This window comes from Halichoerus grypus, chromosome 13 (genome assembly GCF_964656455.1).
Source record: "Halichoerus grypus chromosome 13, mHalGry1.hap1.1, whole genome shotgun sequence".
NCBI classification, from domain to species: domain Eukaryota; kingdom Metazoa; phylum Chordata; class Mammalia; order Carnivora; family Phocidae; genus Halichoerus; species Halichoerus grypus.
The window spans coordinates 87,754,786-87,778,186 of record NC_135724.1 but is presented as its reverse complement, the minus strand read 5'-3'; the positions used below and the strand labels follow the sequence as shown (position 1 = coordinate 87,778,186).

General features: G+C 49.1%; 3 protein-coding genes across 16 annotated transcripts in view; 2 read left to right on the top strand and 1 right to left on the bottom strand.

Annotated features, from left to right (window-relative positions):
* Positions 1-17,622, top strand: part of CAMKK2 (calcium/calmodulin dependent protein kinase kinase 2) — a 61,193-nt gene extending 43,571 nt beyond the window's left edge. For 4 of the 7 annotated variants that reach the window (XM_036085120.2, XM_036085115.2, XM_036085116.2 and 1 more), the window contains one exon: positions 114-3,213. In XM_036085120.2, coding sequence (XP_035941013.1) covers positions 114-186 — 73 coding nt within the window. In that variant the 3' untranslated portion in view covers positions 187-3,213. Of the gene's footprint in view, positions 1-113; positions 3,214-17,357 lie in introns of those variants that run through there. The other 3 variants (XM_036085112.2, XM_078061013.1, XM_036085117.2) reach the window with 3 other exon arrangements.
* P2RX4 (purinergic receptor P2X 4) lies at positions 5,044-21,890 on the bottom strand. Its single transcript, XM_036085124.2, has 12 exons — positions 21,757-21,890; positions 18,222-18,369; positions 14,592-14,663; positions 14,424-14,496; positions 13,886-13,982; positions 9,723-9,803; positions 9,479-9,620; positions 9,243-9,379; positions 6,915-7,008; positions 6,708-6,773; positions 6,273-6,368; positions 5,044-5,537 (listed from the first exon to the last, which is right to left on the bottom strand). Exons 1-12 carry the CDS (start codon positions 21,888-21,890, stop codon positions 5,511-5,513), a joined length of 1,167 nt encoding a protein of 388 aa, XP_035941017.1. The 3' UTR covers positions 5,044-5,510.
* Positions 21,859-23,401, top strand: part of IFT81 (intraflagellar transport 81) — a 181,983-nt gene continuing 180,440 nt past the window's right edge. For 6 of the 8 annotated variants that reach the window (XM_078061007.1, XM_078061010.1, XM_078061009.1 and 3 more), the window contains exons 1-2: positions 21,942-22,073; positions 22,687-22,775. The gene's annotated coding sequence lies outside the window, so the exon portion shown is untranslated. Of the gene's footprint in view, positions 22,118-22,686; positions 22,776-23,401 lie in introns of all 8 variants that reach the window. The other 2 variants (XM_078061006.1, XM_078061005.1) reach the window with 2 other exon arrangements.

The following is a 23,401-nucleotide window of genomic DNA, read 5'->3' as shown; positions in this document are numbered from 1 at the left end:
CTGTAAAGGGAAAAGCGGAGTCAGTGACGTTCCAGGTGGTGCGGGAACGCGGGAGACGCCGGCTCAGGCCGTGGCAGCCTTGCCTTAACGTGGGTTTTCTGTTCGGTGAGCAGGAAGCAAGGCAGCGAAGACAGCCTCCGGGGCCCCGACCCGCCCCCCGTGGGGGAGGAGGAAGTGCTCTTGTGAAAGGCGGTCCCCGCGCCGAGAGTTGGGGGGCCCCGGCCCCCGGCCCCCGCGCTCGCATGCATCCTCTGCGGCCCGACGAGGTGATGGAGTAGCTGCCCGGACGCGCGACCTCGCATGCAGGCTGCACCCTGCGTTTCCATAGCAGCATGTCCTACGGAAACCCAGCACGTGTGTAGAGCCTTGACCGTCATCTCTGGTGTTTTTGTTTTGTTTTGTTTTTCTTCCTTTGTTGTTTTCAAGGGGACAAAAAAAAAAAAGACTTGACTCCATGACATCGACCTTGGCCGCTGGCTGGCTGAACGGGCGGGTGTGAGGAGTTGCAGACCCAAAGCCACATGCATTTTGGGACAATTGCTTTTTAAAACGTTTTTATGCCAAAAATCCTTCATTGTGAACTCAGAACCATGTCAGATATACCAGGTGAATGTGTGTGGGGTTTGTAAATCATGCAAAACCGGCAGAAAACTCTGGCGGTGTGGGCTGAGACCACAGAGTTAGTTGCTGCGTTTGAAAGGGAGAGGAAGAGGGGGTGTCACTCCTCCTGCAAACCCCGAAGGCCCCAAACTCCAGGCCCGTGGCACCTTCCAGGACTGTGGACTCACGGGGTCTGGGCAGGGCTAGCCCTCAGTTAGCTGCAGGGAGCTTCGATGCACCTTATTTGTAAGAAGGACTTTACATTTTTTTATGGGTAGAGTTGTAGTCAGGAAAAGGGAAAGGGCTTGAAGCTTAATTGCTTCGCAAAGGGGATTTTCCCCCCCTCGAAGGGCGTTCCGTGGTTGTTGTGGGGCGGGGGGTGGGGGGGGAGGTTTCACCTAAAGGACTGATAGCCACTCACAGCGGGTTTCTGAAATATTAACGGAGCTCTGGTCAATCTCTTGTTAAATGACAAAAACTTCAGGGTGAAATCCTACGCTTCCATGTACATTACATGGCTTACGAGTAAATAAAATATTTTCGATTCTCTAACTAGACTGAACTCTAGAGTAGTTCAGAGATCATTTAGAGCTTCCAGGATACTTTCCACGGCTTCAGGCATGTGAGCAGAGTTCGAGCCAATGAGATCCGTGCCTGTATATTGCAGCTTGGTCTGTTTGTAACCTGTGTGTTCTAGAGACTGCCGAGGTTTTGTTTTCTCAAATACTAGCTGATTGTTGCCGTCAGTGAAGCACTTAGTTTCTGGAGGGCCAGTGAGGAAATACTCGGCTTCAGCGGAAACACAAATGATCATCCTTACCGGCAAAGCTCTGTTAGGATCTACATGAGAACTTTGGGGCGCCCTTTTAGAGAGGATTGTTGAAACCCAGAGCGGTCCTCAGGGTCCAAGAGAGCCAGGGCTTGGCACAGGGAGTTCTGCTTTGTAAGCCAACAGTCCCAGACAGAAAAGGTTTATCTTTTTGGGTTTCCGCTCGTACTGGGGATTCTCACTGCAGTTCAAGTGTGACTTCTTTCTCAGAGCCACACATGGAGGAGGGTGAAGTTCACGGGGGAGGAAAACAGGAAGGCCTTTGCTCGGGGAGATTCCCAGTGTTTTGTGGACGCTGGCTTGGGGGACATAGTGTCAGTAAGTGGGCTGAGAGGACGTGCTCTTCTGGAGTTTCTGTCTGATCATCGCTGGTAGGAGGACTTTTCGCAGAGAGATGGGAGCAAGGCCTCGTGCCCCCGCTACCCAGCGCGTCCACAGAGCCTGGGTGTTCTTGGCTTCCACAGACCTTCGTAAGCTCTTGACTGTCATTTAGCCAGACTTTTCTTGCTGTCTTATAAGCAGTACAGAATTAAGGAATGCTGGTTTCCAAGAGCAAAGGACAACCGTCAGATGAAGGGTTGTCTGGCCTGCTTGCTTGCTTTTTGTAACCTGGTACTTCCTCTGGCGTTCCTGCGCTTGTTTGTACTTATAGGCACCACCCCTTCTGGGAGCAGATGGGGTCTGGTTAGTTTGCCATAAGCACCTTGCAGTAGTTCCAGTGGACCTGTCCTTAGTCCCGGCCTGTCTGTGTGACTGTGGCCTGGCCGAGCGGCTCGCCCGGGGCGGGCAGGTGGCACGCTCCCTGCAGAACTCCTGTTTACACAGCTGCATCGGGCGAGACCGTTTCTTCCGCCACAGGACTCCCCACGTAAGATCTCATACGCAGAAGGCCGGCTGTTCAGGCAGGTGGGTTCATAACTTTTTTTTTCCAAAGAAACACCAAAGAAAGCTGTGCGGAGGGACTGCTCCCCCCAAAAAGTATAAGCAGAGGGCCTTACTGCCAAGCGGTGGGGTTACCGTTCTCTTGGAGCACAAACATTGGCTTTTCGGAAGCTGGCTGTCAGGAGAGGGGAGAAGCCCTCATGGGCAGCTTCTCCAGGTGAGCAAAAAGGATGCCCTATCAGTTTCTTCCATTGCTGGCTCATCTGTGGGACCAGTTTGGTGTAAGCAGCCTGGGGCCTGCACAAGTTCTTGCCCCAGCTTCCTCTGCCCTGCTCCACTTGCCCCGTCTCTTCCACAGGCTTAGCGGAGGCTCCCAGGAGGCCTTAGCTAGTCCCTTGTTGGCTCTGGGGGCTGGAGAGGCCGTCTCCCCAGGGGTTTGGCCTTTCCCGTGAGTTAGGGCTCCCATCCTTAAAGCCTTTCTGGAACGAAGAGGCGAATACCTGAGCATTTAGATGCATGGGCTCAACCTATTGCTCTCACTCATCTTCCAAAGGGGAGCTTTGCATTGCTGGGGGGAAGAACCATGACCTCCACTTGCTTCCAAGGTGCTAGAGAAGGTTTCAAGGTCGTCGGTTCCCATCCTCTTTGCAGCTTTATGGGCCGAGTTTCGTGGGACTGCTGACTTTTCTATTCTGTGTCTGATTTAATGCCCGATGCTTCTGTTTTATTCCTGATCCTTTCTACTATGCATTTTCCTTTTATCAGGTGTACAAAGTTAAATACTGTGTATTTATCACTTAAAAGTACATGAATTTAAGAGAAAAATAAGCCTTTGGTGTTTTTCCACAGATGTTTAAGCTTCTCTGTAAACTTGAAATAAACAGACAGCAAAATGGTGCAAAGCCTGGGCCTTTTGGAGGTATTTTTGTTGGTCAGTTTACAGATGTCTGTAGGACATCCGTCCTTACGTCTGTTTTTCTTCCTTAGGCTGACTGTGAGATCAAATGCCCAAGTCAGGGCTAATGTATTCAGCATTACATTATTCATGTCTGTGTAACCATGTCCTAGTATCCTGCTACTAAAAGTGTGGTCCCTGGACCGGGCGCGTCAGCATCTCCTGGGAGTGGGTTGGAAGTGCAAATTCCCAGGCCCCATTTAAACAAGATCCCCAGGTGACTCATGTGCCCACGGAAGTCTGAGAGGCACTGCTTTAGCAGGCAGGTAATTGCTAGATTCTTCTGTTGGAGACCAACTAGGTGAGCAGCTCTGGGAGCGGTATTAATTACACATGGAACACATCCTGTCAGGAGGTGTGTTGTAGGACACATCACCCCACAAGGTGGGTATTTATCCCATTTTATGGATCATCCTGTGTAAACTGAGGCTCAGAAAAGTTAAGTTAGTTGTCCAAGGGCTCCAACTTTGTCAGCAAATGCAGGGTTCTACAGAGCTTGGATAGTTTTCATGGCGTTTGGAGACTGTTTTAGAACTGATGCTTCCTCCAGGCTAGGGTCTGGGGTTCCCTGCCCTCCAAATGTGAATCCAGCCCATGGCATTGCCTTACTGGCTTTGAACCTTGGCTTTCTGTTATGAAGGGACAGCAGATGAAGTGTGAACACTCCTTGTTCTGTTGTTGCAGAAATATAACTTTGGAATACTGGCATTTAAGAGTCAAGAGCAGGTGTTCCTATTCAAAGACCCCACTGAGAATCTAATGAAAGCCAAAAGAAATGAACACAGGTGCATCGCTTTGCAGTTTTAGGAGTTCCAGAGACTCCCGGAAGGCCCTCCATGGGTGCAAAGGTGAAGGACCCCTACTTAAGCAGCAGCGCCAGGGAGGGCCAGCAAGTGGGAATATAGCTGAAGGCCTGGTGAGTAAAGTAAGCAGTGCCTCCCCCATCCTTCACCCCAGCTGGCCTTAGCATTCTGAGAAAAAGGGAGGCCAAAAGAAGTCTCTCCCCACTCCAGTAACTATCGCGTCTTAGGCTGCAAGATGAAAAGCCGTCCCTAAAAAATTCCAGCTCCACTCGATCCGTGTGTTCAGGCAGGCTTTTTTTTTTTCAAAAAGGCAGCACGAACCAGAGCTTTTTCAAAGGGGTTCAGTAAATGTTTCCCGCCCCCCAAAGCAACAAAAGCCCAGGTTTTATCCAGCAGAAGCAGGCACTTCTAAAATAAACGTTCCCTTCGGTACTTGGAAATGAATTCGTGATGGGGGGGGGGGGCAGGCAAGCAGCTTTCTTTAAGGAGATCCTGAAGACTTGTTGCAGAATTAAGTCGGTGTGAAGGCGCAGCTAGAAATAACCTCATTAACATTTCAAACAAAGTAGGTGTAGGTGGTGCTGCTTGTGGTTTGGAGACTTCTGGAAAGCAAAGGGGAGGGGAGAAGGATAAGCCATGCTCTTGTTATCTAAAATTGTGTCCTCCACGGTGTAGTACCACAATTTTGGGTAAAAAAAAAACACAAAAAACACCACCAGATGCACGGGTAAGACAAGCAGTCACTACAGGACAAAATCTTGTAAATTCTGTAGGAACACAACCTAACAAAAATCAAAACTCTCAGGCCTTCAGGAGAAGGTCGAAGCAGGGGGAGAACGCCTAAGCTCCAACCGCAGACTGCTTCAGGAAGTTTCTTTCTGAGCACAGTGAGCTGGGACAACAAATGGGTTTACTGGTTGAAGTAAAAGGGAAGGGAGGAAAGTTCTAGTTCGTGCTATGAAACCACACAAAGATTGAGAAAATCTTTTTAATGTTTGGTCCTTGACCACCTCAACGTGCCTCTTCTCAAAGGACACACATTGTCCCGTGACAGCATGTGCTAGAGGTCCAGCGACCACACCCGGCTGTCCTTCCTTCCCTCATAAAGTGCTTGAACCGAGTGCCGGGCCTCAGTTGGGCCTGTCTCACAGGGAGCTGGAGCTGGGAGCCCCCCAGGGAAGGCTGGCTCTGGATGAGGCCCCCAGGTCTGCAGTGGCAGGAGCACCACCGCCCTTGGGCCAGAGGTCGCCCCAACACCCCCAAGTGTCAGGGTGGTTTACTATTCACATCCTACACACAAAACAGCTGGGCGACCATGAAGTTCTTGTGCAGTGGAGATGGATTCAGAATCTGGAACCTTCTCTGAGGTGACACGGCAGCCTCTTCTCCCTCTTGGCTGTGCTCTGATGAGGGCCGGGGGAGCCCAGGTGTGGAGGAAGCATCACTGGTCCATCGCACCGCCAAGACCCTGCAAAGAATGATATGCTTATCGTTGATTGATATGCTTATGGATAAACGTACACCCACCATGTGCTGCCCACAGGTAAGTCTGGACCATTTGCGGCAGGTGAGAGCCAGGACTTTTGGGCAACCCTTCACAACGGAACATACTCAGGTTAGTCCTCATGCAGGGGGGGTCTCAAAGCATGGTACCCAACCCCTCTTGCTATGCAAGGCAAGTTTACTGTGGGGTTTTGTGATAATACTCACTATTGTAACTAACCTGAGATGTCACTAATTAAAATGAGGCTACATTTTATTTTATTATTTTTTAAAGATTTTATTTTTTTGAGAGAGAGTGCGCACGCGTGAGAGAGAGCGAGCATGAGAGAGTGTGCACTTGCACAAGCAGGGGGAGAGGCAGAGGGAGAGGGAGAAGCAGGCTCCCCGCTGAGCAGGGAGCCTGATGCGGGGCTCCATCCCAGGACCCTGAGTTCATGACCTGAGCCGAAGGCAGACGCTTAACCGACTAAGCCACCCAGGTATCCCGAGGCTAGATTTTAAAGAGGGATGTTCTAGAAGTGGAGCAGAGAAGGAGCGCTGTGCGGCTGCCCGGGTTGACCACATGCCCAATAGCACCACTGCGCTAGGGCCTCCCCCAGACAGCCCAGTACTCCAGGTGCTCACCACTGGGACAAGAAAGAGGTGCAGGAGGCAGGGTGCTTGGACCTTCCTGCCTTCTGGAGTTCAGGAGGTGGCCTACCTGCTCATAATCCTCCACATACTTGTATTTCTTCTCCCGGTAGTAGTATCTTTTCTTCATGCAGTAGAGGACTATGACGTCACACAGCACCGTCGCCTGAGCGTGGCACAGGGTGACAGAGGATGAGCCGGGATGCTTTCGCCCCTGCTACTCTGCGCATGCCCCTTCCCACAAAGCCTAGAATCTTTCAAGGAGAGTAAAGGCAAGGCTCTCCCTCTCTGGAAAAGGTGAGGCCCCAAGGGCTGCGGTCTTGAAGAAGCAAAGGTGAGGTGGGGCTGGAGGTAAGGGCAACAAGCCTAGAGGGTCGATTCTAGAAACGAGTTTAGGGTCAAGGGGAAGAACCAAGCTGCCAGTGGAGGGTCTCACCTCGCTGGGCTAACTACTGCTGAGGAGGGCCCCAGGCCCGGGGGTGAAGGAGCAGTCTAAGTCACTCACCACCCCTAAGAGCGCCAAACCGGAGCCGACGTTGATCATGGTGGGGATGATGTCAAATTTCCCAGCCTCCAAATGACAGGAGAAAAAGAAAAAGTTGTGACAGAGGGCATGAGCAGGTAAGAGGTGGGGAGAGGGCCCCTTGTCTCTGGCCGACCCAGAAGCCTGGGTCTGAACCAGAGCCCCGAGCGGAGGGGGTGGCCAGGCTACCTTTCCAAACACTATGATGTCGAAGCGGATGCCATAGGCCTTGATGAGCGTGCGGTGCTCGGCACCAGTCAGGTGACTGTAGTACTTGGCAAACCTAGGGGAGGAGGACAGGTGAGAGGCAGAAGGCACAGGGCGGGGACAGACAGGTGGCTGGATCCCCCTGAGCATCTCGAGGCCTCTCCCGGCCATTGTGGGTCATGAGCGTGAGGGCTGGGCTGTTGGCAGGAGGGTGCAGGGCCCACGGGGCACCAGCATCACTGTCCCCTCCTGTGGCTGGGCTGGAACCTCTCACTCTGAATAGCCTCCATATCACAGCTGAGCCGCCTGCATGTCTCAAGGACATCCTGGCCACTAACAGAATGTGGTCAGTGAGCAGCAAACCCCGGGCCTGCCCTGTGGGTAGGGGCATGGAGCTGGCCACGGAACTCCACAAAACTCACAGAATCAGCACTGGACATCTTTTTAAAGAACCACTGACCCATCGATGAATACATGAATAAATAAATAAAATAAAATAAATAAAATTCCACACAACGGAATACTATTTGGCCATAAAGAGAGATAAAGTAATGACAAATGCTACAACATGGATGAACCTCAAAAAAAACCATGATACTGAGTGAGAGAAGCCAGTCACAGAAGGCCACACACTGTGTGATTCCTTTTCTATGCAAGTCCAGCGAGACAGGAAGTAGATGGTGGTTGGCGGGGACTGAGGCAGAAGGGAGGACAGAGGTGACGGCTGAAGGGTATGGGCTTTCTCGCTGAGGTGATGAAAATGTTCTAAAATTGTGGTGATAGTCCTACAACTTCATGACTAGACTAAACACGATCCAATCCCACACTTTAAATGGATGCACTATGTGGTAGGTGAAAGATATCTCAAGCCATTAAAAAAAAAACCCAAAAAACCCACAAGGGGGAATGGTGGTGGTGGGGGGCACTGTTGAGCCATGATGCCATTTGCTGCCCGTGTTACACAGGACATTGGTTCAGAGAAGCCTGAACTCTTGGCCCACGATCGGTCTGGCCCACGGCATCCATGTCCTGGTCGGGCCTGGGATTCACGTGGGCCTGATACTAGCGGAGGTCAGGGCGATGGGTGTCCTTCTGGTGAGGGCTCCCATAAGCTTCCCTCTGTCCCGAGGTTCTGACCCAAGCTTGAGGTTTTCCACAATGGTTTCTAGAACTGTCTAACAGAGATAGAGCAACACAAACCTGATTTCTTTCCTAGGAAAAAAAAAATGCAAATATCTGCCCTAGTATCAGTGAGCCAGATGGTTCAAGGTGATAGCCGACTGCCGTTCCGGATGGTTCTATGATCCCATGTGTCTTTGATTGTTCATGTCACCACTAGAGGGAGACAAGTGCAACACGAACGCACCTCAGACCTACTCGGCTGGCCCCTGGGAGGGCTGCTTTGTTTAAGAGTGGCAAAATCCGTGACAGAGGCCACAGAGCGCCCACGAAAATGTACATGGCTAAGGTCTTTGCTACCTCGAGGAAGTGGCAAACCTGACCCTGGCCCCTTGGTCCTTCCGTCAAATGACCAGCTCTCCTGGGTTGAACACTGTCACCCAAGATTTGTAGCCATCTGGAACCTGTGAATGCGAAATGCAAGTAGGGAAACAGGGTTTTTGCAGGTGGAATGAGTTAAGCTGAGTTTGTACTGAATTAGCGTGGACTCTGATTCCATATGACTGGTGTCCTATAAGGAGGGGACACACAGAGATGTGCCCAGAGGGAAGAAGGCCATGTGACAAAGGTGGCAGAGACGGGAGTGATGGGTCTATGAGCCAAGGAACACCGAGCATCGCAGGGAGCCACCAGAACCTGGAAGAGGCAAAGAAGGTGGCTGGCCTTGCTGACACCCTGATTTGGGGCCTCTGGTGTCCAGATCTATGAGAGAGTAACTTCCTGTTGTTTCAAGCCACCCACTTTGTTAATTAGTTAAGGCAGCCCCAGGACACTCACATATGGTACTTTCAGCAGGGAAATGCCAGTGAAGGCCTTTCCTGAGGCTTAAACCTGTATCCCCTGAACGCTGGAGATTCCAGGGGCAGACCTGGTCTTTGAGAAACTAATTCCTGGGTCAGGCCCCAGCAGTCTTTGGTCCAGAGGATCACAAGCTCACCTGCTCCTCAAAATCAGTACAGGGACAAGGCTCTGCTTGAACACTCTCTCTGGCACCTAGCCTTCCCACCTGCCCTTGGGGGGCTGAGTGAGTGCTGGTCTTTGATGGGCATGGATGCCCCCACTGGGGAGTGATCCAGCCACCGTCGCCCCCGGCCCCCACACAAGAGAACCAGGGCCCAAGCTCACGCCTACCTGAAATTGTAGCCGGGGGACACATTGTGGTCCACATCCCGGGTGTCCAGGCGGCGGAAGGAGTAGCTGGGCAAGCAGAGGGAGGAGGTTCTGTCCAGGTTGCAGTCCCAGTTGATCTGGATGCCCATGATGCCTCCCTGTGGGTTGTGAGCAGAGACAGAGCAAGCTTTCCTCGCGGCCCATTCTAGAATGAGGTGTGTTGAAAACTGTCAGAGAAGCCAGGGGCCCGTGCCTACCTCGATGGCCATGTCCTGGAAGCTGTGCCCTGCGCTCTCCACTATTTTGCCAAGACGGAATATGGGGCAGAAGGGATCTGTTACAGCGTCATAAGTGCACGATTTGAGGTAGGTAGTGGTGATGTTGGGAAGAATATTCCTCCTGAAATCAAGAGGAAGCAGAAATGAAGCGAGGAAAACCTCAAAGAAGAGCCAGAAGTCGCTCTAAAACACCGGGGAACTCACTCGGCCGGCCAGCACTTACTTGCTGAAATTAAATTTGGGGTACCAGATGTTGTTCTTAACCAAAAGAGTGAAGTTTTCCGCAGCCTTTAAAAAAGCAGGTCTGAAAAAAATCGTAACGTATCGTTAATAAAAGTACACATATACTCACATCCTTAGGCAATATTTTAGCAAAGCACGTGCACATGCGCCTTACAACGTCATTTTGTCAAGAAAAAAAGTGAGGGTGCCTGGGTGGCTCAGTCAGCTAAGCGGCTGCCTTCGGCTCAGGTCATGATCCCAGGGTCCTGGGATCGAGCCCCACGTCCGGCTCCCTGCTCAGTGGGGAGCCTGCTTCTCCCTCTCCCTCTGCCTGCCACTCTGCCTACTTGTGTTGTCTCTCTATCTCTCTGTCAAGTAAATAAAATCTTTAGAAAAAAAAAAAAGAAAGAAAAAAAGTGAAACATCTCAAGCATTTCCTCCTCTCCTCTGTATAAACACCAGGTCAGCAGGGGAGACTAAACCAAGCCTTTCCATTTCTTCCTCTCGTGCCTCTTGCTGAAGGCAGCGGGAGTTTAAGAGCTGGAGGAATAGTGACGGAGGGGTGAGGCCTAGTGGCTTCCCGGGGGGAAATCATTCCGCCTGCAGCTGTGGGCTTCCAGAGCTCGCCTCCCTCAGGCGCTCTCAGGGGAATGCCCCACAGATCTGGTTTTACAAGTCAAAGCAAAGGTAAATTCACCCACAGGGTGGATCCTGACCTCATCTCAAAAGTACATAAAAATCACGTGTCTGTTGGCGCAGGGCCTCGACTTTGAGGTGCCACGTCAGCTCCGTGCTGACAGTACAACCTGAATCTGGGGCTCCGAGGGGACCCCACTTCTTTGGTGGGTTTCTATGGAGAATCCAGAGCTGTAGGCAGACCCCTCTGTGTGTGTGTGTGGGGGGGCTCCCCTGATCCAGGTGGAATCTTTGAGTTTAGAAACAGTATCAACAGTCTTCTCAACCCTGAGACAGAAGCAAGGCCACACAGCAAAGAGAGCCGAGCCTGTTGCTGCTGATGACGAGAAAGGCCTTGACCGAGGTGCTTTTCCGGGGCTTCAAATCCCCTCATCCCTGTATCCAGAGGGATGCATTATATCAGGATTTTTCGAACTACTGTCACTCCCTATACTTTTTTTATTTAAGATTTTATTTATTTGTCAGAGAGAGAGAGTGCACGAGCAAGGGGAGCAGCAGAGGGAGAGGGAGAAGCAGACTCCCCACTGAGCAGGGAGCCCCATGTGGGACTCGATCCCAGGACCCTGGGACCATGACCTGAGCTGAAGGCAGATGCTTAACCAACTGAGCCACCCAGGCGCCCCTGTCATTCCCTATACTATAACTTTCCCCCCACATCTGTCTACCTCATATGCAATACTTAAAAAAAAAAAAAAAGATTTTATTTTTAAGTAATCTCTACACCCAGTGTGGGGGCTCAAACTCAAAATCCCGAGATCAAGAGTCACACGCTCTACCCACTGAGCCAGACAGAAGCCCCTCATATGCAATACTTTTAAGATTGACTCACCGTTTTTAAAAAATTAAGGTGAAATTCACATAACGTAAAATTAACCATTTTAAAGTGTTTAATTCAGCGGCATTAAACACATTCAGGATGTGCAAACCATCTCCAACATCTGGTTCTAGAACATTTCCATCACTCCCAAAGGAAACTGTACCCATTTAACAGTAGCTATCTATTCTCCCTTCCGCCCAGCCTTTGGGAACTACTCATCTACTTTTTGTTTCTCTAGATTTGTCTACTCTGGATCTTTCAGATGAATGGAATCATACAGTATGTGTCCTTTTGTGTCTGGTTTCTTTCACTTAGCACCCCATTTTCCAGGTTCATCCATGTTGTAGCATGTAACACTTCATTCTTTTTTTATGCCTGAGTCATATTCCCTTGCATGGATGGACTATAACCTGTTTATCTCTTTCTCTGTTGTTGGACATTTGGGTTGTTTCCGCTTTTACGATCAACTCACTTTTTGAATTGGCATTCATTTTGAAATGAAATTTTCCATCATGACCATAAGAGATATCACTGGGCCCAAGTCAGAGGTCACTGTTCAAATAAATATAATCAAATCAAAACAATATTACTAAATGTTGTAGTTAGTATTACTGTTTGCCCAAGGTGCTGAATCTGGGGATTATTCTTTGTGAGAAATGGAAATCAGCAAGTGACAACAGACACCCCAAACCAGGATTTCCTCCTTGATATAAGTATAGAAGCTGAATTTGAACGGACATGGGAATGTCTATCCATGTGACTCATGTTATTTTATGTATCACTGTACACTTAAAAATCACCTTCCACTGGGGGCACCTGGGTGGTGCAGTCGGTTGAGCATCCGACTCATGATTTCAGCTCAGGTCATGATCTCAGGGTTGTGAGATTGAGCCCCGTGTCTGGCTCCGCGCTCAGCACAGAGTCCGCTTGGGACTCTCTCTCCCTCTCCCTCTGCTCCTTCCCCCTGTGCTCTCTCTCTCTAAAGTAAATGAATAAATCTTTAAAAAAAATCACCTTCCACAGGATTAAATCTATAACCTTGCTGTCCAATGAAAATATAATGAGACACAAATACAAACCACCTCGTAATTCCAAGTTCCTAATAGTCACATTAAAAAGTAAAAAGAAAGGATGCCTGGGTGGCTCAGTCGCCACCAGTTAAGCATCTGCCTTCGGCTCAGGTCATGATCCCAGGGTCCTGGGATCCAGCCCTGAGTTGGGCTCCCTGCTCAGCAGGGGGCCTGCTTCTCCCTCTCCCTCTGCCCCTCCCCCTCCCCGGTCCCTCCCCCTCCCCCCTGCTCCATGCTGCACGCATGTGTGTGCTCTCTCTCTCGCTCAGATAAATAAAATCTTAAAAAAAAAAAAGGTAAAAAGAAACAAGTGAAATTAACTTTTGTATAATAACCCAATATATCTAAAGTATTACTTCACCAGGTAAACACATAATATTAATTTTATACACACACACACACACACACACACACACACACACACACACATATATATATTTTTTCCCCCCATAATGTCTTTGGACTCTGGAGTGCATTTTACACAGAGCAGTTTATTTGGCTCCAGACACATTGTGAGCGCTCGGTAGACACCCACGGCCAGTGGCACTGATGTTAGGGAGGGAGCACAGCTCTGTAAGACCCTTTCCACCTCAGAAATGCTAGATTCCTTTTCTTTTACTGTTTCCTTCCCTGGCCTGAGCTGCTGCCCTCAGCAATCTTGAAATCAGAGGTCCTTCTGTTGCTGCACACCTGGGATGGGGTTCATGGGACTCCCTGCGCCTCTGGCCTCGTCCAGGCCTCAGTCTGAACGCTGGGTAAGGAATGCTGGAGTTGCAAGCAATTCTGGGAGCATTACCTCTAACCCTACCCAGTCCAAGCAGAGCAAATTACTATTGGGAAAAATGTTATTCTGGGGCAACCCTGGACCTGCTCTACTTTATACAACACACTTCAGTGGACATTAATTATTTTCCGGCCCAGCCTCTGTTCCCTTCTTTTCTGGTAACAGAACCCCCAGTTTCCTTTGGAAGCCACACCTCCCTACTCTCAGGCTGTGTTCCTCGGGCGGGACTGACTCCACCGTAGCTCCGGAGATCGGCAGGTGACCCAGGCCTGAGCTGATAAGCAAAATCCATGCCCCAGCTACAGTGTGGGCTGAGGGATGTGGCTGAAGATGTGATGACGGACAGATCTAGAACCTCTATGGACAACTGGGCTGGAAGACTTGGGGGAATGTAAGCCCAGAGCCACCTCCTGGGACTACACCATGGGTCCTGCAAACGAAGCCAGTATGGGGGGAAGCAGAGTCAAAATGTAGAGGCTCTGAAGCTGTCCTTTGAGCCCCAGGTCTAGTCGTACTGGGCTCTTCGTAGTTTGTTGAACAACAAACTGCCCCTACTATGTGTGTGTCCTGGGTAAGGCACTGAGAACTGTTTCCTGGAGTTACTCGCAACTGACAAGAGTCCAGACATGGAAATAAATCAGCTGCAGTCCCATCACAAGTGACAAACACTGTGGCCCACCTTGCCTCTGATGGTTGCCTGTGGTCCCCGCCCTGCGGAAGCCTGACTCCACACAGACACCGAGAGCACAACACACAAGCCTTAACTCCCCTGCCGCCTTCCCTCGGGCAGGACTCACTTGGGCGCGTGGCTATCATCCTCCACTGGGCACCAGGCTGCCACCTCGCATGTCTTCACAGTCCCATTGAACAGCACGCATCTTCCTGTTGCAATTCCTGCAGGGGCAAGGGGACCCAGGTCTGCAGGGGTCTCCTATTTTCTACTTTGCAAGGTAGAGAGTGGGAGCACCACCACAGCATCCTGTGCAATCAATCGTGATCTATTCCAATTCTGGGATTTATACAGTTTCCAGAAATGAGAGGAAAAGAGTTGCCTGAGTCCAAGGGCAGCGCTAGGACAATGCCAAGCTCCAGCACAGGGCAAGATCTGGGATGGCTTCTGGGGCACGGGTGACAGGTGAATGTTGAGAAGATCCTGGGACCCTAACCTGAACAGCAGGCTCACTCAGGGTCATGTGGAGGAATTGGGGAATGTGGGGGATTTCTCCACCCTGAAGATTTCTCTATGAGAGAAGCCCCACAGAGGAGACAATCTAGTCAGGGGCTGCCCTCCCCAGGCTAAGTGTCTACTGTGGGGTCACAGCCACGTGCTCATACCGTTGCTGTGGGTGCCTGAAGAGCCAGCAACACAGTTGGCATCTGATTCACACACAGTGGTCTTATCTGGAAGCTGGAAAATGAAGAAAGAGTGAAATGCCATGTGGTCAGTCAGGTGCCGACGAGAGGGGCCTGAGGCCCGAGGCTCTTCCCAGAGAAGCTGCCTACCTCAGGACAGAAGCCCTGGGTCTGGTTCATGGTGATGATCATGTTGGTCATGACGAAGAGGGAGTTTTCCTCCTGCAAAAGGGAGACAGCATCACCCTGTTACCTTCAAAGGAATCAAGCCGAGCCACGAAGAACGCCAGTCACTCATTTAATAGGACAGTACCTTTCACTTTGCCCACATGCCATGCAAAAAACAATTTAAAAAATGATCTTTTGATCTCTTGTTCTCTGAGAGTTTATAACCTAACTGAAGACAGGATTCAAATAAATACTTGTACCATAGTCCCCCTTATCTCCAGGGGATGCCTGAAACTGCAGATAGTATATATATATATATATATATATACACATATATATATATAAATACATACATACTATGTCTTCTCTGAGACGTACATACCTGTGATAAAGTTAAATTATAAATTAGACACAGTAAGAGATTAACAACAATAACTGATACTAAAATAGAATTATAATATGCTATAATGGTTATGTGAATGTAGCCTCTCTCTCTCAAAATACCTTATTGTGCTGTACTCACCCTTCTTCATGCGACGATAAAATGGCTACGTGATGAGGTGAAGGGAGGCGAGGGATGGGAGTGTTGTGATGTAGCGTTGGGCTACTACTGACCTGAGGATATGTCAGGAGGAGGAGGATCATCTGTTTCTGGACTGCAGTTGACCATGGGTAACTGAAACTGTGGATAAGGGGTAGGGGTGGGGCCTACTGTTTACATATGTTGATGGCAGCATTATTCATAGTGACCCAAAGGTGGAAACAACCCAAATGTCTATTGACAGACGAATGGATAAACAGATTGTGTTTATCTATACCTGTGTGTGTATCTATAATGGAACATGACCCAGCCATAAAAAGTAATGGGGCCCTGACACATGTTGCTACGTGGATGAACCTCAAAAATAGGACGCTAAGTCAAAGAAGTCGGACACAGAAGGCCACTTATTGCATGATTCTATTGTTATGAAGTTTCCATAGATACAGAATGTAGATGAGTGGTTGCCCTGGAGGTGGGGGTAAGGCAGAGGGTGGGATGAGGAGCGATTGCTTAATGGGTGTGGGGTTTTCTCTTAGGGTAACGCAATGTTCTGGAACTAGAAGGAGGTGATAGTTGCATAATATTGTGAATGTACTAAATGCCACAGAATTTTTAAATCTGAAATAGTTAATATTATGACATGAATTTCACCTCAGTGGAAAAAGAAATGCCTATCACCTGAGGTGGTTCCTTAATTAAAGCTTGGCTTGTTGAGGGAAAAGATCCAACAGGTGCGCAAAACATCGTCTGCCAACCAGGTTACCTCAGAGGTACAAAAACACAAGGCCACCAAAGTCCCAAGTTTGGCTGGTTTTCTTTCCTAACTGAAATTAAATAAATAAAACATTCTAGAGAAGACCCAGTCAGGGTCCGTAACTGACGCTCCTCCCTTCGAGAAGGTTCTGTTTTCTCCTCCTAGGAAGGTGCCAAATGGTTGATTTAAAGTTTCTGGAGTGCAGTTCACTGGGGATGAGACTAAAGAGTCGGTTGCTAAGGACCTTCCAACATTAGGAGTAAAAGACAAAGATGCCCAAAAATTCTAGTTGGACCTCCCCCTCACTGAGCACTGGCATTCTAAAATGAAATACCAGAAGCTTTCTCTCAGCATTTCAGACTCCCGGGAAAAGTGGAGTCAGCACTGGGAGCCACCTGGGGGATTGGGGTAACTCAAGGATCAAAGTGTCTGTAGACATCTCCACCCCCAGGTCTGACGAGGTGGTGGAAGCTCTGGGAATGGCTGGCATCTTCCAAAGAAAGGCCTAGAGCAAGCCATGTTGGGAGATAGGAAATGACCCCAAGAGGAGGCCTGAGGTGGGGGCACGAAGCCCGCGCCTCTCTCCTGGCACCCCTGTCAGCGTCCTCGGTGTTCCCACAGAGACATGCTGTTCACGTGGTCTACAGAAGCTGCTCCAGCGGCTCCTGAGATAGATGTGAACAATTCAATAGGGTTTACTGTTTGTTTCCTATTTCTTCTCTATTTTAAGCTTAGGGAAACTTCAGTCCAGAGATGAGCCGAGTAGAAGTGGTGCAAACTGACGTTTGTATTCCATCTGTGGGGAAGCAGGAGGCCATTGTGAAAGCTCATGAAGGGAGCTCTGTGGAGCTCATGAAGCCCCGGGGCCAGAGCTAAGCTGGAAGGCAGAGCTGCTGCCTGTTCCTTCCCACTGAGGGTCAGAAGCAGTGGGCCCACACTCTTCCTTGGTCCCAGTGAACACATTGAGTGTGACGGCCCCAGAGCTTGCCAGGACGAGGCCATGGCTTCACAGAAAGGAGGGGTCTCTCTGTTGACCCAGGTGCATGCCCATAGGACCACCCACCTCCAGCAAACTACGAATCCCCTGTTCCATTTGACCTGCATTGCTTATTCGCTCAGTCTTCCCTCTGGGCACCCCGCAAAACCTTCTCTTGAGAAGGCAGGGGGAAAACGAACACACTTGAAGAAAAAGAGAGTTTCTGAAGTCCTTGCTTTCCCTTGCCAAGCTCTGAGCCGAGAGAGATTTAGCCACCCCAGAAATCCTAGCACGGAAGCCATTCGGAGGGATATGTCAGGGTCTGGCTGTGGAGCATAGTCATTATCATGGCTGAAGAGAGTCAGTATTTAACTTGGAGCTTTGTGGATTAACAGACTGGGTACTAGGATGCTGTAGCAAACACCTTCTTCCCTTCTCCTCTGTTCCTGATGAAATCCTATGTCTGTTTCCTTCCAGTCTGGCTTTGGTCTCCAATTACCGATCAGCTTTCTACACTGAAAAGATTTACCTTGTGGTTTACAACAATAAAGCACATACAAAATGTGGGAAGGCAATATTTCCACCTGAATTTTTCCCAGGATTTAAAATATTTGCTTTTTGGGCGCCTGGGTGGCTCAGTTGGTTAAGCGACTGCCTTTGGCTCAGGTCATGATTCTGGAGTCCCTGGATCGAGGTCCGCATCGGGCTCCCTGCTCGGCAGGGAGTCTGCTTCTCCCTCTGACCCTCCCCCCTCTCATGTGCTTGCTCTCTCTCATTCTCTCTCTCTCTCAAATAAATAAATAAAAAATCTTTAAAAAAAAAAAAATAAATAAATAAAATATTTGCTTTTCTACCTTTCGGGGCTTGAGACAGACTGAGTTGCCTGTGTTTAAGCCAGCCATGATTTAAAGCTGAAGAAACATAGCTGGTTGAATATTGTTTATTAGACCTTAAGGCAGTAAGAGATCCTTCTGCACTGCTTTCTTGGACTAAGACAATTAGTCTGGGCCTCCGTGATGTTAGAACTCTGCCAATCATTAATCAAGAGTGCAAAGTCAGGGGGCGCCTGGGTGGCTCAGTCGTTGGGCGTCTGCCTTCAGCTCAGGTCATGATCCCAGGGTCCTGGGATTGAGCCCTGCATCGGGCTCCCTGCTCGGCGGGGGGCCTGCTTCTCCCTCTCCCACTCCCCCTGCTTGTGTTCCGTCTCTCACTGTGTCTCTCTCTCTGTCAAATAAATAAATAAAAAATCTTAAAAAAAAAAAAAAAGCGTGCAAATCAGTCAAGGGAAAGGAGCTAATCAGAAGCTTTGGTGTCAGACAGAAGCCACGGTGGGAGGCATACCTGGGCTGGAATCACATAATCCGCCACATCCCAGACCCGGAATCCAAGTGTAGAAGTGTTGGTTACAGTCACGCCTTTGGCTTTGGTAGTAACTGAGCTGACCACAGAATCTGTTTCTTGGTAGCCTTTTTCCCACACAAACACCCACCTACAAAATAAAACAGGCCCCTTAAATTGCCATAAGGATTCTGTGAATTTGAACTGCTGCTAGAGAGCTCTGATAGCCAAAGGCTGACAGTATAATGTTCACTAATTACATGACTTTGCAAAACTGCTTGACTTTGGGGGGCTCCACTACCACTTCTGCAAAATGGCTGTATAACCTAAAACACAGGGTGGTTTGTGGGAGATAAATGAGATGACACAGGTAAAGCACTTAGCATAGTGATCAGCTCAAAGAAAGTACTCAATGAATGCTGTCTTTATTAGGTATTTGAGCACTTCCAACGTGCGACGACCTGCAGAATTACCAAGAAATGACAAAAATTATGATAATAGTTACCATTTGAGTGTCTTCAGGTGCCAGGTACTGATCTAAGCTCTCTATATGTATTAACTAATTTAATCCTGACGACTTTATAAGGCAGATATCATTATTATTCTCTAGTTTTACAGAGGAGGAAACTGAGACACAGAGAGGTTACATCACTTGCCCAAGGTCCACACAGCTAGCGAATGACAAAGTCAGGATTTGAACTCAAGTCTTTTGCTTCTGAAGCCTCTTTTCTTGCCCTGTATGCTATATTCCCTCTAGAAAAGAGAATCTCACTGTTCAAGTAACTTTTTATACTAGTTTCTTACATTTTTTCTCCAAGAATTCAGGTCACATGTATGCTTCTCTTCTCTGGGAAGAACTGCGGGCCTTACAACCAGTCTGAATAACTAAAAATCTAAAGACATTAGCGTGTAGTGGTTAGGACACTGGAACACAAACTGAAGCCAGCGATCATGGTTCATTTCTCAGCTGCACCGTTCATCAGGCATAACTTTGGCCAAGTTGCTTAACTTCTCTATGCCTCAGTTTTTCCCATCAATAAGATGGGAATGATAATAGGATTTCACAGGACAGTTGTGAGGTTAAATGAGTTTTGCCTATTAGATGTTTAGAACAATGTTTGTGTTGCCATTGTAGGCTGAAATTGGCCTTGATGGGAGTATTTCCACCATGGAAATTGGCCAATGCTACAAATCAGAACTCCTTCCTGCCAGAGCTGTTATTAAACACCTACCGGTGACTATTACTGTTGTTATTATTTCTAGAAACAAGAAATGCTAGCATCTGTCTCCTCTTATAAGCCCTAGCTGCTGAGACTTCAAAAAATCACTGGTTTTGGTTACTTATACGTTAGTCTGGTCTGAGCAGTCTCCATATTCATTGTCCATCCTAGAGACAGGCTTTTCCCCAAATAAGGCCTTTTCTTCAGGGGTTCTAGGAATTTAGCTGCAATATAAAGCTTTCATTTAATTCTATTCAGGCACACAGAAACTTAGGGCAGGAAGGTTACCATTATTTTACCATAGTGTTCAGTGAGTTGCTGAAGAGAGACACATGGTTTTACAGGGATCACTATGTAATTGACTACTTCCTCATCATATGACAGATAACAGAATTAGATAATTGAGAAATGCATGTTTAGTCTAAGACGAATTGGATCAGGAAGCTAAGAGATGAGTTAAAAAGAAAGAAAGAAAGAAAAAAGCCCTTAGTTCAGATCCTGAGTCAGTTTTGATCATAGGAAGATGGATAAAGCTTTTACTGCTTTATAGAGATCCTCACGATCAAGGTAGCAAACACTCCAGGAACCCTAGAAAGTTGTGCTGTCCAGCAGAAAGGTAACACAAGCCACATATGTAATGTACTTTCTAGTAGCCATGTTAAAAAGAAAAATAGGTAAAATTAATTTTAATGATAGATTTTATGTTACCGAATATATCCAAAATATTTTAACATGTTATCAATGTAAGGTGTATTAATGTACTATTTTACTTTTTTGGTTGTTTTGCACTATGTTTTCGAAACCTCGTGTGTATGTTATGGTGAGAGCGGAGTAGGTACATTTCAAGAGCTCAAAAGCCACACATAGGGTGCATACTTCCTGTAGTCTAGAACTTTACAGATACCCTAAGATAGGGTTAAACTAATCCTCCCCCTAGTGTCAAAAGCCAAGAGGGAAAAGCTGAGAGCCCTTCATTCTAAACGCTTCCGATCCAATCCAGCAATGTGAGTTTAGTTAACCAGTTAGTAGCAGGTCTCAAAATTTAAGGGTGCATCACAATCACTGGGGGGCAAGGAGTTGGTGGCGGTACTTAATGAGACTCACTGAATCCAAACCTGGGAGTGGGCCAGGTGGTTCCGATGTACAGCCCGTATGTGGGAAGCCATTTCACTGAATCCTGTCAGAACTTACTGCTGCTGGGCTGATAGCTGTTAGAAGCCAATACCTGCCTGATCAGGTGAGTTCCCGTGGACCGTGTTAACATTCCAAGCCTCACCCCAGGGTGGAGGGTCTGCTACTTTTCTACAGTCCCTCAGGTGAGTCTTTCGTGATTCGGTAGGTTTAGGAAACATTAGGACATTGGTTCTCAAACTGCTCCCCGTCAGAATCACTTGGGGAGTCAGTCATACTCCATAGCAATTAAATCAGAAGGTCTGGGGATGGGAGTCAGCAATCAGCATTTTTAAAAGATTCCCCAAGTTTCTAAAGTGCAGCTGGGGACCACCGCATTAGGCCTTCTAAGAAAAGGAATGCCAGCACGGGTAACATCTGTCAGCTCAGCAGCTGTAGACACCATTAACACCCCAGGTGGACCTTGAAAGTGGGCCCTGTTAATTTCCACCTTCTCTCGAGTTTCATTAAATTGTAATGGGTGCACTCGATTAAAATTAAGCACTTGGTGAGGGGACAGAAGGTGGCAGGACATATAGAAGTGTAAGAGGGCAGCATGGGGAATGATGAAGCGAAGGAAGGTACCTATACAAAAAACCCCCAACCACTCCACAAAACGAAGTGAACTTTAAATGCTTTTTAGAGGGTGACCTCTTCATCATCTTGGGTTACCACATGATACTTAAAGGAAAGGACCGGAAGCCACTGGCCCAAAAGGAACCAAATGGAAAGTCCAAGCCTTGGTTTCTGTCAGATCATCAGAATGGGAAGTGAAGTGCAAAGATTGAAACGTTAAGGGCAAAGCCACAGGACAGCATGGAGCAACTCGGAACAAGAAGCAGGGAGGGTGAGGATGAAGGTCTGCCAGGCTTTGCCCTGAAAAAAAAAACACAGTATCAAAGCAGTCTCCTGCCCCGGAGCCCGGCCCACCGCCCGGCCCTCTGGGGGCCAGGGTCCGGGGAGGCGTATGTCATCCGCCTCTGGTCGCCGTGCCCCGGACCGCGCCTGGAGGCCGCCTGCGGGGCTTGGCCGGTGACCTAGGCCAAGAGCAGCAGGTGCACGGCCAGGACCCAGAAGGGGCGTTCCCGGCCGTCGCGACACTCCGGACCCCCGAGCCCCTCGGGGACAGCGCCCGCGGCCGCGCTCACCCGATGACGTAGGCCAGGATGAGCAGCTGCACGGCCCGGTTCATGAGCCCCACTTTACGGCTGCGGATGAGCACGATGCGCGGCGTGTCGTACTCGAACAGGAAGGCGGCCAGCACCGCGCAGCAGCCCGCCATGGCCCGCTGCCGCCGCGCCGCCCGGCTCCGCGCTCTGCGCCCGGCCACCCGACCCGCCGCCCGGTACGCGCCCGGGAGCCCCGCCCAGGCGGCCCGCGGCGCCGCTCCTCGCGTGGGAGGGCCCGGAAGGAGGCGGTGCTGCGCCTCGGGGCGGGGGCCGGGCGAAGGCGACGTCCTTCTCGGGTACGAGCGGCTCGCTCGCGGGGAGTGGGACCCGGGGAGAGGGGGTGAGTCCTCCCTTGAGGACGAGTGACCTCGTCAGTAGGGCCGGGGAGAACGAGCGACCCCCGCAAAGTGGCATTGGCTCTACCAGGAAGGGGTGATCTCCTCTCTGGGAACGAATGACCCTCTGGAGGGCCGGGGAGAACGAGTGAGCGCCTTAGTGGAGATAGAGCCGTCGTGGAGAGTGACCTCTCCCTTGGGCATGAGTTACCCCTCGCGGGGGGGAGGCGCTGAGGTGGGAGGGGGGGCTACTGAGCTGCTCCTTTAGGTGGTCTAGGAGGTACGAGTGACCTGTGGGGGACGGGGGCAGCTTAGGAGAAAGAGCAGCCCCTCGGGAGGTCCCAGCTTGTGGCTTCTCAACCTCTGGAAGAAAAACCTAAATGTCAGGTGCCCCAGGAGCCCTGGGCTGGAGTCACGCACCCTATACAGTGGCCCTGTTGGAATTGAAGCGAGGCCACACCCCTACTCCAATTCAGATGCTTCCTTAGTTAAAGGAGGAGGGAAGAAGCATCCTGAGCCAGGGGAGGGTTTCTGTGGCCATCCTTTAACTGAGAAAGTTTTATCACAACTTTAGGGAGAATTGGAAAATAAAGGGAAGTGGAGGAAACGCCCACGGTTCTACTCCTCGAACATAATTTTCCACGTTTGTTCATTCTCTTTCAGGTATGTTTTCAAAGATATATTTTATATTGAGTTTCATTAATGCATTCAACAAGTATTAATAAGCACCTTCAATATGCCAGGCCCTGTTCAGTGAACAGAACAAGCCCAAACAGCCTGCCTTTGTGGAATATAAATTCTCACAGGTAGATGTGTATAAAATTTTAGTTTGTAAATCACAGGCAATGATGATTTTTTTTTTCCTGGTTCATACTCCTCGTGTTTTCTGTGTTATTGCAGACTTGTCATAATGATCATTTTTAATAAATGGCTGTTTCTTCCAGAGAGTATACCATGATTTTCCTAACCGTTCTCACCTGATTGCGTCTAGTTTGTGGATCCTATGTATAATCTTTGATAAAATATTTTAGTTCATTTCCTGGATGTGAGGTTCCTAAGCCGCTCCAGATGAAAAAAGTGAATAATAAAATTTGAAGGAAATAGCGTCTATCTCTAGAGATGGAATTGTTGAGTTAGAAGGAAGAATAGAGCTGCCACCTGCCTCAGTCCAAAATGGTCCTAAGAAAAGGTGGTGATCAAGTGGGATTTTATCCATTCATTTGACAGATATTACTGAGTGCCTGTTGTGTGTTTGGCAGTATTCTTGATGCTAGGGATATGAGGGTGAA